This window comes from Chaetura pelagica, unplaced genomic scaffold, assembly GCF_000747805.2.
Source record: "Chaetura pelagica isolate M959 unplaced genomic scaffold, ChaPel_1.0 scaffold235, whole genome shotgun sequence".
Taxonomy (NCBI): domain Eukaryota; kingdom Metazoa; phylum Chordata; class Aves; order Apodiformes; family Apodidae; genus Chaetura; species Chaetura pelagica.
In genome coordinates this window covers 1251391-1264456 of record NW_009953215.1, presented here as the reverse complement: position 1 = coordinate 1264456, position 13066 = coordinate 1251391, and the positions used below count along the sequence as shown (strand labels likewise).

The following is a 13066-nucleotide window of genomic DNA, read 5'->3' as shown; positions in this document are numbered from 1 at the left end:
TGCACAGCCTTTTGGCAAAATAAATGGAAAATGGTACAACCTGGTGTGGATTCTGCTCTAGTGCCTCTGGTTCTGCCTGTGACATCAGGAGGCGGCCCAGGCTGAGGCCAGACCAGATACCTGTTTTTCTCTCAGCACAGACGGAAAATGCAACAAAATATTCCATGGGAGAGTAATACTCAAATAAAACTATTTTTTCTTCGTGGTTAGTGGTTCCAGCTATACAATTAACAACTTTGGAAATCAGACCTTGATAGACCAGGGTTTAACTCTTGGTATTCTATCTAAGTCAGTAGGTAATACACTATAAACATCTGGCATAGAAGTATTATGTGTTTTCATATATGATAGGTGTATGACACCTTTCAGCATTATTTCTACTTGCTTAGTCATTGCCAGATGCTCTTCTCTTTCATTTGCACTTCATGAATTCACTTACATTCTAAGGATGAAAGTAGGACAGATTACATTTTTCATGCTATTGTATGTATTTGTTCCTGAATTTTGATCCTGGTTTAGAAAATTTTTCATATGTAAATATAATAAAAATGATCCAAGCCTTTCCAAAAAGACTTAGGTCAAAAACTAGAGAGAACAAGATACAGTTATAGGCAAAAATGTTATACATCTTGTTAGGTAAGTTTGCTGTGTCACTTCTCTATAGAGGAAGAAAAAATGCTTCAAACAAATAAAGGGGTTTAATTCCAGTGAAAAAAATTGCCTAAAGTTGAGACATTTATTTGTGTTGATACAGTAAGACAAGAATTAATGCCTAAAGGTATTAAGAAATGCAAGTCAACAAATTGGAGAGAAGAGTTTAGAATATCAGTCTGTAGAATATAAAAGTTGGTTGAAGAGAGGAGAGCAGTAGGAGAGACTAACTGGGAAAAGTGAAGGACACACACACTGAGATTCATTTCACCTCACTTTGTCTTTAATGTCTTCTAGCTGTATCACACCAGGTCTGCTGTCATAACTAGGAGAAAAGATTTGGCATTTACGGGTGCTGATTCTCTAACCTTTTTCGACAGTTACCTTAGGCTTAGATGGGTTGCATTAAAAAAAAAAAAAAAAAAAAAGTAAAAAAAAAGTATTTTTCTCCATGGATTATAAAGAGAGTTCATTTGACTTGTATATATATGATAACATTGTTGGCATGAATCAGGTCTGACTAATCCAAGCCAGTTTTCATTCATTTGCTTTTCTGCTTTTTTTTTTCGGACAGGTCCAGAGTAAAAGTGTGAATTAGAATAAAGCTCTGATGTTTTTCAGCTTTTGGAGAAATAGATCAGCTGTTGTCTCTTGTGTTCATGTGACAATACCTTTCCTACAGATTGTATATGTTCCTGTTGTGTTTTGATATGAAATGCAATTTATTTCTTTCTACAGGCTCAACTCCATTGATGTTAAGTATCAGATGTGGAAATTAGGAGTTGTTTTCACTGATAATGTAAGTTTATCCATATATATATACACACAAACAGGTATATATTCACCTTCTAAAAAACACTTGTTAACTCAAAGTGCTTCAAAGGGATTATATTTAGTTTACTACGAAGATGAAGAAAATCTTAGAAGCTTAGAAGGACATTGCCCAAATCTTTTCCTACATACTTAACTATTAGTCTACAGAACATTTTTCAGTTCCAGCCCTCCTCCTGATAGGCTTTATGCAGGGGCAGTGAGCAAGCACTACTGTAGAATTAGAAAAGTGACTATATAAATTCTAATTGCCATTTTTCATGTGATTCATAAAATGTATGGATGCTTGAATATTCGTGGAGCACATTCAGATTGATATAGTTAATGTATGTGGAATTGCTAAAATTTGTATCGCTGAAACTGGTAGTAGGATATGGCACAGAATGAGACTAATTTTAATATTTTTTTTAATTATTCTTTAAAAACAACAACAAAAAAGGAATAGTAAGCAATACAGACTGTTAAAATACCTTGTAGTTTAAGAAGTCACTCATCATATGATTATTAAGAGTCTTGGAATATTTACTTACCTAACTCAGCTTATATTACTGGTGGAAAAAACGTGAAGGAACAATTGATTTTGGAACTAGGAATGCCAGAGAATGGAAATGTAATCTGACTTCAATCAGGAAGAGTGGAATGATAAGTCTCCAGATCTACAAACAGCATGATTGGTCAAGAGTTAGAGTTGGTTCAGAATTAGTTTTTTTTCTAAGGGAGGAACTGTAGTTTCTCTTACAAATGCATGCTTGTTTTTAAATCCAAGAAAATTTAATTATAGTGGGAAAGATGAAATGTACATTTGTAGCACTAGCTAGTAAACTGCTTAAATAATACTTACATGTTTAAGTAATAGTTTTAGTAGCTTGAATTAATTATAACAATTCTTTCATTGCTTATAGAGTTCTTCTACTTGTCATTAACCAACTTAGGACTTTAATATTTTAATGTAATTATTTACAATTTCATAAAAAAATCATTAAAATCAGAAAGAAACATGAGAATTAGAAATATGAAAAAATACGGATTGAGCCATTTCAAAATGGGCCACAGTTTAGAAAATGTCAATTTTGAACATGTCTTGTGAACTCTCTATTTGCTGATTTTGTGCTTTCACACAAAAATTCTCAAAGCTATCTAGTAAATTCTATATAAAAAGGTAAAATTGTTTTCTATTTGAAGAAAAGCACTGTAAAGCAATTTCTCACTCCCCTTAGTGTTTTGAATGAATTAAAGATAATAGCCATCAATTTAATTTTGTGATGTACTTTTTTTTTTTTTCTTTTTCTGTTAGTCTTTCCTGTATCTAGCATGGTACATGACCATGTCAGTCCTTGGCCATTACAACAATTTTTTCTTTGCTGCTCATCTCCTTGACATTGCAATGGGATTCAAGACATTACGAACTATCCTGTCATCAGTGACCCACAATGGCAAACAGGTATCAACTGTTACCTCTTTTCAATTTTTTACTTAAGAAGTACACAGGAAGGATAATTTCATTACTTAATTCAGCTGCTCTGCAGATTGACAACAGAATTTTTCTTTTATCTTGGTGGGGACACTACCAATGGGATTCTATAAGCATGAAGAAATGGGACTGGGATGTATGACAGTCTTTGGATGTTAAGAATAACACCGTGATAAAGTTGCTGTTTAAATTTTTTCCAAGATTCATCTAAAGAAAGCTCCAGCTGGTACCCAGTTACGATTTATGTTAGAGGCTTGTTTGAGAAACTCAGCTCTTTGATAACAATTTTTTTTCTTAAAGAAGATATAAAATTGGAAATTGCATTTTTGATTTAAGTAAAGAAAGTTACAAAGACTTTTCGTCAACTGAGATCTGTTGTAGGAATGGCATTTAAGGTAACCTGAGACTGATGACCTTCCTAGTTCAAAGGACCTTTGTAAACAATGTATAATGATTTTTAAAAAGCCATGCTTGGGCTGCTTAGAATATCTTCCAGCAAGGAAGCTAACATGATTCTTATTCAAGGAGTCTGGGTATGGAAACATGAGGGTTGTTGTTTATGCTTATGGGTTGTAGAAGATGGAACTTCAGTTCTGACTTTATACACTCCAAAAAATTCAGTCTGCACCTGAAACTAGTGAAGTATTTTACATTTTAAAATTAGTCCTGAAGTTTTAGCAAATTGTCTATGATGTAGGGGAGCATTATTTATGATAAGGAACTTTTTAGATGATTGCAGTTCACTTCCAAATGCTATCTATGAAGCTCAAGGCAAATTTTTTATGATGCTGCACTTGAGCAGTGGAGAATTTGTTGCTACTTTTCTGAGGTCAATATTAAAATATTAGGAACAGTTTGTTATATATGTGATTTCATAGATGTAAATAAAATTGTTTCAGTATAAGGAGAAATACTATATTGCAATTATATAGTAGCTGTTAATCAATAGTAGCACTATTAGTAAACTTTCAGATATGTTTATCTGATTTTTTGGTTTTATATGATTCTTCTGGATTGTTTGACTGTGTATGCATCCACTAGATTTTACAAGATTTGTCTTTCTAATTGTGTTTCTGTAGCATAGTTTTCCTTAATAATAAAACAGATGAATGCATGAAAATAGATATATTACAAAGATAGGGAAAAAATAGAGAAAAAATAAAGGAAGTTTTCCTTCTTCTAGTACATACAGATGATTGTTGCCTTCCTTTTATTTTTGTAATGAAAATCATATATCATAATTCCATGGTGGTGTTATATCCACTCTTTAATTTTGTCTTCCAGCTTGTCCTAACAGTGGGATTACTTGCAGTAGTAGTTTACTTATATACGGTGGTGGCATTCAATTTTTTCCGCAAGTTCTACAATAAGAGTGAAGATGGTGATATGCCAGACATGAAATGTGATGATATGCTAACTGTAAGTCTGATTTTTCTTCCTGGATTTTTTCTATTTGTTTTTGTTTTTGTCCTGACCTCCTTGTAATTCCTATTCATACAGTTGTATCATTAGCCAGCAACAGAAAAGACTATTATAAAGACAAAGGAACAAATATAATGAACATCCCCAGCACCTAGATAGCCCCTGACTATGTTAAACAAACACATCTATAAATAAAAAGAAGAAATACGATGGTATCAAAAAATAAAAACAGCTGCAAGCTGTGAAGCTGAGTCAGTTAAAGGGCATTATTTCTGAATCTTGAGATTCTACAGGCCATTCAGGAGGAGGATAATTTATAAGCAAGTAATTTAGGTACTAAAATGCTTGTTTAAGCTTGGAAGTCCATAATTTTCCTTTAGTATGAATTGCCAATATTATCTTCAATTGGAATTCCATTACTGAAATTTCTCCTGTGCTCAGAACGACTGAAATTTGTTTTTCTTATTGAGACAATGTGAGGCTTTGTATTTCTAGATGGTAGGTAGAGCTTACATAATAGAGAATTTCTAAGATACATTGTCATTAATGTCCTCCTAAAAGCAATCATCATGCACAATGAGGTTAAATATATTATGTTATGCAACATGAATCACTTCCAGGGAGCTGACATAATTTAGAAGTCCGATAATTAGATAACTGTGAAAGCAGACTGGGATGTCTGCATTTTTGTCCAGTTTGGGACACTCAGTATGAGAAAGACAGATAAACTGGAGAATAAATCAGTGAAAGGCTGTTAAATTGTCAAGTCTGCAGCACTTGCTCTGGGAGGAGAGGCTGAGGGGATTGAGCTTGTTTGGCCTGGAGAAGAGAAAGCTTTGGGGTAAGGAGACGTGAGAGTAGCACCTCAGTGCCTCAGAGAGGTTATTAGTAAGATAAATTCAGGCTCTTTACTGTGGCATGGCAGGACTGTAGACATAAAGTGGAAAAAGGTGTTCTGGCTGAGGAGGGCCAAGCAGTGGACCATTTTCTCAGAGAGGCTGTGAAGTATCCATCTTTATGAGGTTCTAACAACGTGACTGGATAAAGCCCAGAGAAACTGTCTGAACTTATGGTGGACCCTGCTTGAAGCAAGATTTGGACCAGAGACCTTCTGAAGTCCCTTCCAACCTGACCTGCTGTACAGCTCTCTGAAAATACACTTACAAAAAGGCTATAATGAATTACAGTAACACACGAAATGCTATAAAATCAAGGTTCTCTTTTGTAAAAGCAGTAAGAATGGTGATGTGATGTTAAAAAAGAAAAAGTACGGAGTGTATTTTTATTTTTTTAAATAGAAAAATAACTTTTAAAATATTTTAGGTAACTAACACTTTATTTGCCTATTAAGTTAATGATTGACTTTCGATGGTGAAATAAAAACTATATCTAAAAATCATTACTTTTTCCAGCCATTGGTCTCCCAACATTGTATGTTACTGTATAAATTTCTTACATAAGAGATTTTGGGGGTAAGTGTGACATAGAGGAGAGTTTTTTTGTGGTTAGGTTTTAGAAGCTAGTTACTGTTATTGTTATTACTACTTTTTGATAGAAAGTGCATACTCTGGACCTGTATTTTGCAAAGCTACTGAAAGAACCAGTCCTCTATTGCAGATGCCAGAGATTAATATAATAATTTTCTATTAAATTCTAGTATGATAAAAAAGAAATTTTGCATTGCTAGTATAACATATAACTGTACCAAGAGACCTATTATACCACTTCTCAGATCATTGTTTCATGGTATTAATATCAGGCTTTTTCCATCATTAGCTTGTCCTCTCCACATTCTCAAAGGTTTTTTTGTTTGTTTTGTTTTTTTGTTCATTTGTTGTTTTTTGTTTGTTTGAAGCCCCAAAGATGGGGAAAGTCATTCACTTTTGAGCTAGGAAAATGAAAAGGAGATGGCTATGGTGGTAATTCTATTTGCACATTACTGAAATGTTTGCACCTGAGTCATGGTGTGCTGCTGGGCTTAAGACAGTTGAACTTTTGATATTTTTGATCTGCTACTTAATGACAGAACATGAAATACTGCAGCTTCAGCTGCACAACAGCATTTCCTCACCCTCAGAAATATTCATAACCTCAAAGGGGAGAAAAAGATGACTTGACATAATATAATTGCTGGATCATAGACCAGTTCTTTCAATTACTTAACTTGCAACAATGGATATTTTTACTTTTAGCTGCAGACAAACATTGTAGCCTTTTGTTTTCTGTTTTTTAGTGCTACATGTTTCACATGTACGTTGGAGTCCGTGCAGGTGGAGGCATTGGTGATGAAATAGAGGATCCAGCAGGAGATGAATATGAAATCTATCGGATTATTTTTGACATTACTTTCTTCTTCTTTGTGATTGTTATCCTGCTTGCAATTATTCAAGGTATATGTTTGTAACTGATGAAGAGACTGAAAGCATTATTTAGCTGTACAACGATCTTAGTGTGGCACCTAAGGTTCAACCAGGACACCAGGGCATATTATGAAGCACAGATTTATATAGTAAATCACACCTAGTTGGCTTTTATCTATATGCTGCTCTTCCTAGTCTCTAGATCTGGATCAGTGGAAACAAAAAAAAGCTTACTGCTGTGGGAATGCTGGTGTCACATTTTCTATCTTCTCATTCCCCTTTCTAAAAGCCTCCTGTAAATGATCAGCAAGAGAAGTTATTAGAAAGTGATTAGAGATCTTGTGACATACCTTAAAATTGTCTTTCAGCATAACTCACCCTTTGTGAGGTTCTGTGGACAAAATCAGTGGTGTGTGCTGTCAGTATTGCCCCTGCCAGGATCTAATGTTCTTCGCTGCCTGGCAGATCTTCAGATTGGTGGTAGTGATGTGAAGATTGGAAGACAGCTTTAAGAAGTTTAATCTCTGCTTGCATAAAAAACTCTGTTTAATGTGATGCCTGCTTACTTTAACAATGTCAAAGAGTAAAAAAAGGTGCTTCATATGACACAGCTTTAGTATATCCTGGTAAAAGGCAATGGAAAATGAGCTGCCAACAGATTAGCTTCTGAATTTGAGTGAACGTTCTTGACAGTGTGGCTTGCTATTGCAATCTGAATAGTGGATGCTGAATTTGAGGAAGTTGGGTTTTTTCCTATTATGTTTGTATTAATGAAGTTTAATGTTATTACCTAAAGCACTTAGAAGTCCCATCTGTTTACAAATAATACCTTCAAGAGATTGTCAAGAGTTAACAGAAGTATGTTCTTGATTTTTTGAAAGATGTGTAATGATTTTTGCTGAATCCAATTGCTCTTATAAATAGTGACACTTCATTGCTTTCTGTCAGCTAACAGTTAGCTAACTTATGATGATTTTGAAAGCAGTAAGGATGCTTTCTGACTTCCTACAAGGATGTTTAGAAGATAACTCTGGGCTTGTGGTAAATTGTTCATAACTCTTACTCAATCATCAATTGCTTACAAGGGTAAGGGTGCAAACATTTTTAAAGCCTGAAGTGGCATATCTCATACTGTTTATTTCTTCTTTTCTTGAGGGACAGAAGAATAGAGGCCTTAGTTGTCAGGCTTTGTGTTTGATTCCTACCTGATATTCACCAGTTTTACAGCACAGTAGTGTCAATAGTGACTGTGGAGTTAGTGCTTATTTTTATTGGTGTAAGCAAAGGGAGAATCATAAAGAATTTATAGTCTGAGCCATAGAGCCTGTGGTGTTTTTTCTTCTTTCTATATATCTCTGAAATAACTAACCCCCTCTGTAGAGCTCTGACAATGGAACCCCATACTATGTGACAACCGTAATGAGAGAGGATGCACAGAACTCTGCCTCTCTCAGCATCTGCTGTGTATTAAATCCCTAAATTCTGTTAAACATACAGTAGTATTCATTCTGTAGTCAAGCCTCCATGACTGTAAAACCATATGTGTCTTTATTTACTGAGCCAAGATTATATTACTTGTCAGAATTATTCCTGGATTTCCAAATATTCTTTGTCACAGTTCTGTTCCTGAACATTGACTGTTACTTAAACTTAAACCCTAGGTTTAATTATTGATGCTTTTGGTGAGCTGAGAGATCAGCAAGAGCAAGTTAAGGAAGACATGGAGGTAAGAACATGAAATTGATGAGCCATACACTATTTTCAGGTTTCATTACTATCTGTTTTCTCACAAAATGTGACCTAGCTCATGGATAGTTTTTTAAACTAAGAGGAGAGTACAGTTTTGTACATAGTCCAGTGTCATACAAAGTCCTGGATGAGATTGTACTGTCATATCTCAGTTCATTGATGGAAATAATAACAGGTGTTTTGTATTGACTTGTAAATATCTAATAAAAAATAAGAACTTACTCACAAAATGTGACCTAGCTCATGGATAGTTTTTTAAACTAAGAGGAGAGTACAGTTTTGTACATAGTCCAGTGTCATACAAAGTCCTGGATGAGATTGTACTGTCATATCTCAGTTCATTGATGGAAATAATAACAGGTGTTTTGTATTGACTTGTAAATATCTAATAAAAAATAAGAACTTAGATAAATAGTTCTGTTGAAACAAAAAAAAAAAAAAATATTTTTAGACAATTTTATGAAGAAAAAGCTCTGCTAGCATCTAGGTTCTGAATGGTATTTACCATTCTTTGCTGCCAAATGTGAAGGATTTATGCTGCTATTTGACAGGTGCTAGCTGCTGTTCTGCTCTAATAATATTCCGAATTTGTTTGCCAATTTCCAGTATGGATTTCTTTAAATACCTCCAGATCAAGTGTGGCCAGTTATTTGCTGTCAGTGATAAGTTTACAAAAATTCAGACACAAAACCCAACAGCTTATTTTCTCATAACTTTTTTAAGTTTAGACTAATCCGGGTGTCTTCATTTGTATAAACAAGAAAAATCTTTGTACATTGCTGTGTGTTAGAATGAATTATATGTCTGTGGCAATTTAAGTATTTTATATCTTCAGATTAGAGGTTGCTAACGAAGGGTGTTAACACTGTTACGTTACTGTTTGTCTCAGATACAATTTTATGTGATTAATCTGTGTGAATGTATCCTGTACTTGGTGGTTTTCTGTTTTGTTGTTTAAGTTGACTATAAGAACTCAGAAAAGTGTTGCAGATCTACTGTGTTTTGTAATCTATACTTTGAGTATATTCAGTTTCAGTTGAACAAGTACAACAGGGATTGACATAAATATTACCTTATGTTACAGTGAGTGTAGCTACAGTATTAACAGGGAAAAAAACACCAGCTTTGACTGTTTTATGCCTTCTTCCTCTGGATACTTGTTCACTTACAGCTGGAAAATATTTCTTATTTTCTTTTAAACAGTAAGAAGCTATTCTGATGTCAGTTGAACTTCTGTTCAATTGTTTTGGCTGAGGTATCCTACCTATTCATTAAAAGAAAAGCCTTTTTGTTCAGCACATATTATACATGATGCATTGCCATTTTTATTCAGCCTTTCTGAAAGGGCAGAGTTACACACAGTGTTGAAACGATCTGTATTCCTTCTTTTAGACAAAGTGCTTTATCTGTGGAATAGGAAATGACTACTTTGATACAGTGCCCCATGGCTTTGAAACACACACGCTACAGGAGCACAACTTGGCCAATTATTTGTGAGTAAAGTAAAAACAAACTCTTTCACTAACTCATGACCCTTGCAGCCTCTACATTTACCTGATTAACTTGCTTGCATAAGTAGGATTCAGTACTATTTGGCTTTGATGTGCACTCATGCTGTCTGAATATTTAATTATGTGGTGATGCGAGTAAGGAATGAACAAACTTCATTATGTTCTTGTGACACTGAGTTTGTGTGGGCTAGGAGGTAGAAACCAAGAATTTAGTATATGTCTTTGGAAGTGCTGTAAAATGGAAAATGTTGTGTAAGATACAGAGAAGTGGTAAGACCTGGCCTGGAGGCTGATGGAGAGAGTGCACGAGCAAAGGAGTAAGACAAAAGATGGAAGACTTACATTCGACAAAATATTTTAAATGGAGTGGTGAGACTAAGAGAACCTGGGAGAAAGGGAGGTAGGGGAACTGGAACAAGGAGCTAGAGAGGGATCAGATCATGGGCATTAAGTCCGTCTTTGGAAAATCCAAGTAGAGCATCAGGGAACACTAAACTTGGTCTTTTTAAATTTGGAAATAAAACCGTTTATCAGGTCCACAATCATAGTTTCATACTGTTCCTTTCCTGACAAATGCATATGGAAATCCAGTGCCAAAGTGTATTTTATACCAGTGCCGTCAGTATGAATTGATGGATGGATTGTGGCTTTGTCTATATAAACTAGCACTATATTTGCACAAAATAATGAGATTGTAAAGTCAAACAATCCTATAAAGAACTTTAACCTGAAAAACAGGTTGTGCAAACAAAATGCATTACCCACCATCACATGGGATTTTGTTCCTGCAACACACAGTAGTAGACAAATAACATACTATAGTATACTTACTCTAGGTGCACCATCCTAAAGAAATTATTTTCAGTATTTTTGTGGCTGATCATATTTTATATTTTACATGTGTTTGGAGAGAATATCTGTTGTGAGTTAAATTTTGAAATAATCACATCATGTCTGCCAGGTATCTTGAAACCCCAAGACTAATGTCAAGATAAGTGACAATTTTTCTGCTCATGTTGATCCTGAGTTACATACGTTAGTAAAATATCCCAAACCTATCATTGCAGTAAGATATATATCTTAACAATCTTTAGCATTTCTTATTCATTATGAGGAGCAGAAAAAAAAAGTTCCAATGACTGTTCTTTGTCTTCTTCCAAGCTGGTGTTCCAGGACAAGAAAACGTCTTTTATAAGATCAGATTAGAAAGCTTAGAAGATCTTAATTTAAACAGAATTGCTATTTAATGTAAATCAAACTGAAACACTTGCATTTTAGCATACTATTCACTGAACAATGAGTGAAGGTCGAGAGTGTCAGGAAGATATATTTATTTAATGTGTCTGGGAATATTATCATAAATAGAACTCTGGAACTTGGAAGTCCATGATCAACATTATTGTTGTACATGCTGAAAAATTTCCTTTCCTCTATGGGTTGCCTAATGTTTCCAAATATTGTATTCATAATATCTTTTTTTTTGCTTGTAGGTTTTTCCTCATGTATCTTATTAACAAAGATGAAACAGAGCATACAGGACAGGTAGGTTGAACAACTCTATGAATGCCAATAGTTATTGAATAAGACAGTTTCTAAAATAAAAATCAAGCTTGGCAAAACTAGAAGTATTCTGATGAATAGCTTCCTATGTAGAAGGTAACTTCATTCTCATTCTTCTAAAGAATTCTTAGGGCTTGGTTACTTAATGTTCAATTTGATATCAATTCTGTAAGATTCTATTCCTGGTTTTTTATCTCACCTGTTATTCTTAAATGGTTGCTTCAACAGCATATAAATACAGACTATAAAGAAAAATAATGAGAAACAGAACATTTAAGTGTCTCATAAAAGCAGCACTCTTCATTTCTCCTTGTTGATTCTTTTTGATAGTCTTTGTCATTTACAATTATCTATATATAATATTCTATATCTACAGTCCTGTATAAGTCAATATGAAAGTGCTTGTGCATATATTTAAAATGAAACCTGTGAGAGAAAGTTCTCTGTGGAGGTTAAATTCTGTTTCTTTCAGGAATCCTATGTGTGGAAAATGTATCAAGAACGGTGCTGGGAGTTTTTTCCTGCTGGCGATTGCTTTCGAAAACAATACGAAGACCAGCTCAACTAGACAGAGATGAGAGAATTCCAAGATGAAAATATGTCCATGTCCCAGCTTGTTTGGGAATGTCTCACAGATTTCCTAAATTCCCAAAGCTGTGTGCTTTTTGCAGCACCAAAGCTCTGTTTTTAATGATCCAACTGCACTTTTATTTTCTTGTGTGTTTGCTTATAGAACACTGGAGTAAAAAACAATGGAAAAATAACAGCAACTCTGGAAAACAAACCAAGCACTTGCACACACAACAGATACCCCTATACATAACATGCACATATAAGAAGAGACTTGAGAAAACTTATTTCTGAAACTGCCAGATGATACCCTTGTCTATAAGATCACACATGGGGTGACACGGTAGCAACACTCATTCAATCTGTTTATTTCATCATCCTGGAAGGAGCTATGTGTATTTCACAGAGCACTGTAAAAGAATGTTGTGGACACTAAGTTGTGGGGAAATAGTGCCTTACTATATGTGGGTTGAGCTATGCAGAAGATGAGTGCATGATGACATCATATTTTATTTTTCTTTATGTCTTCCCTTTCTTCCAAGTTATTATTTATTTTGTGGTTTTCATGAGTTTGGGAGGAAGGGATTTGATTGTGCACATGTTTTTAATAAGACTGGAGTGTCTCAGGACAAGATTAGGTTATTCTCATCAAGTTCATTTCACATTTACCTTCCTCCTTAGCTTTTGCTCTTATTTTGGTAATGCTCTGATACAACACTGCAACTTTATGAAATATTTGTATGAAAACAAGATTACTGCAAAAAACACTTTAAAAATAAATATCTCATTGCATGTTTATTATACAAGTTTAAAACAATCAAAAAAACAACCTTCAGAAGCAAGTTTGATCAACATGAAAAAAACATTCACAATAATTATATCCATAGTAATAAAGTGTTGTGGGCTTTATTGTACATCTGGAACAAGTGTCATCAGCCAAC

General features: G+C 34.3%; 1 protein-coding gene across 1 annotated transcript in view; it reads left to right on the top strand.

Annotated features, from left to right (window-relative positions):
• Positions 1-12681, top strand: part of RYR2 (ryanodine receptor 2 (cardiac)) — a 262530-nt gene extending 249849 nt beyond the window's left edge. Inside the window, exons 98-105 of the mRNA XM_009997595.1 lie at positions 1390-1450; positions 2777-2923; positions 4238-4372; positions 6609-6765; positions 8397-8461; positions 9877-9977; positions 11486-11537; positions 12028-12681. Coding sequence (XP_009995897.1) covers positions 1390-1450; positions 2777-2923; positions 4238-4372; positions 6609-6765; positions 8397-8461; positions 9877-9977; positions 11486-11537; positions 12028-12123 — 814 coding nt within the window. The 3' untranslated portion in view covers positions 12124-12681. The remainder of the gene's footprint in view (positions 1-1389; positions 1451-2776; positions 2924-4237; positions 4373-6608; positions 6766-8396; positions 8462-9876; positions 9978-11485; positions 11538-12027) is intronic.
• Positions 12682-13066: the final 385 nt, after the last annotated feature.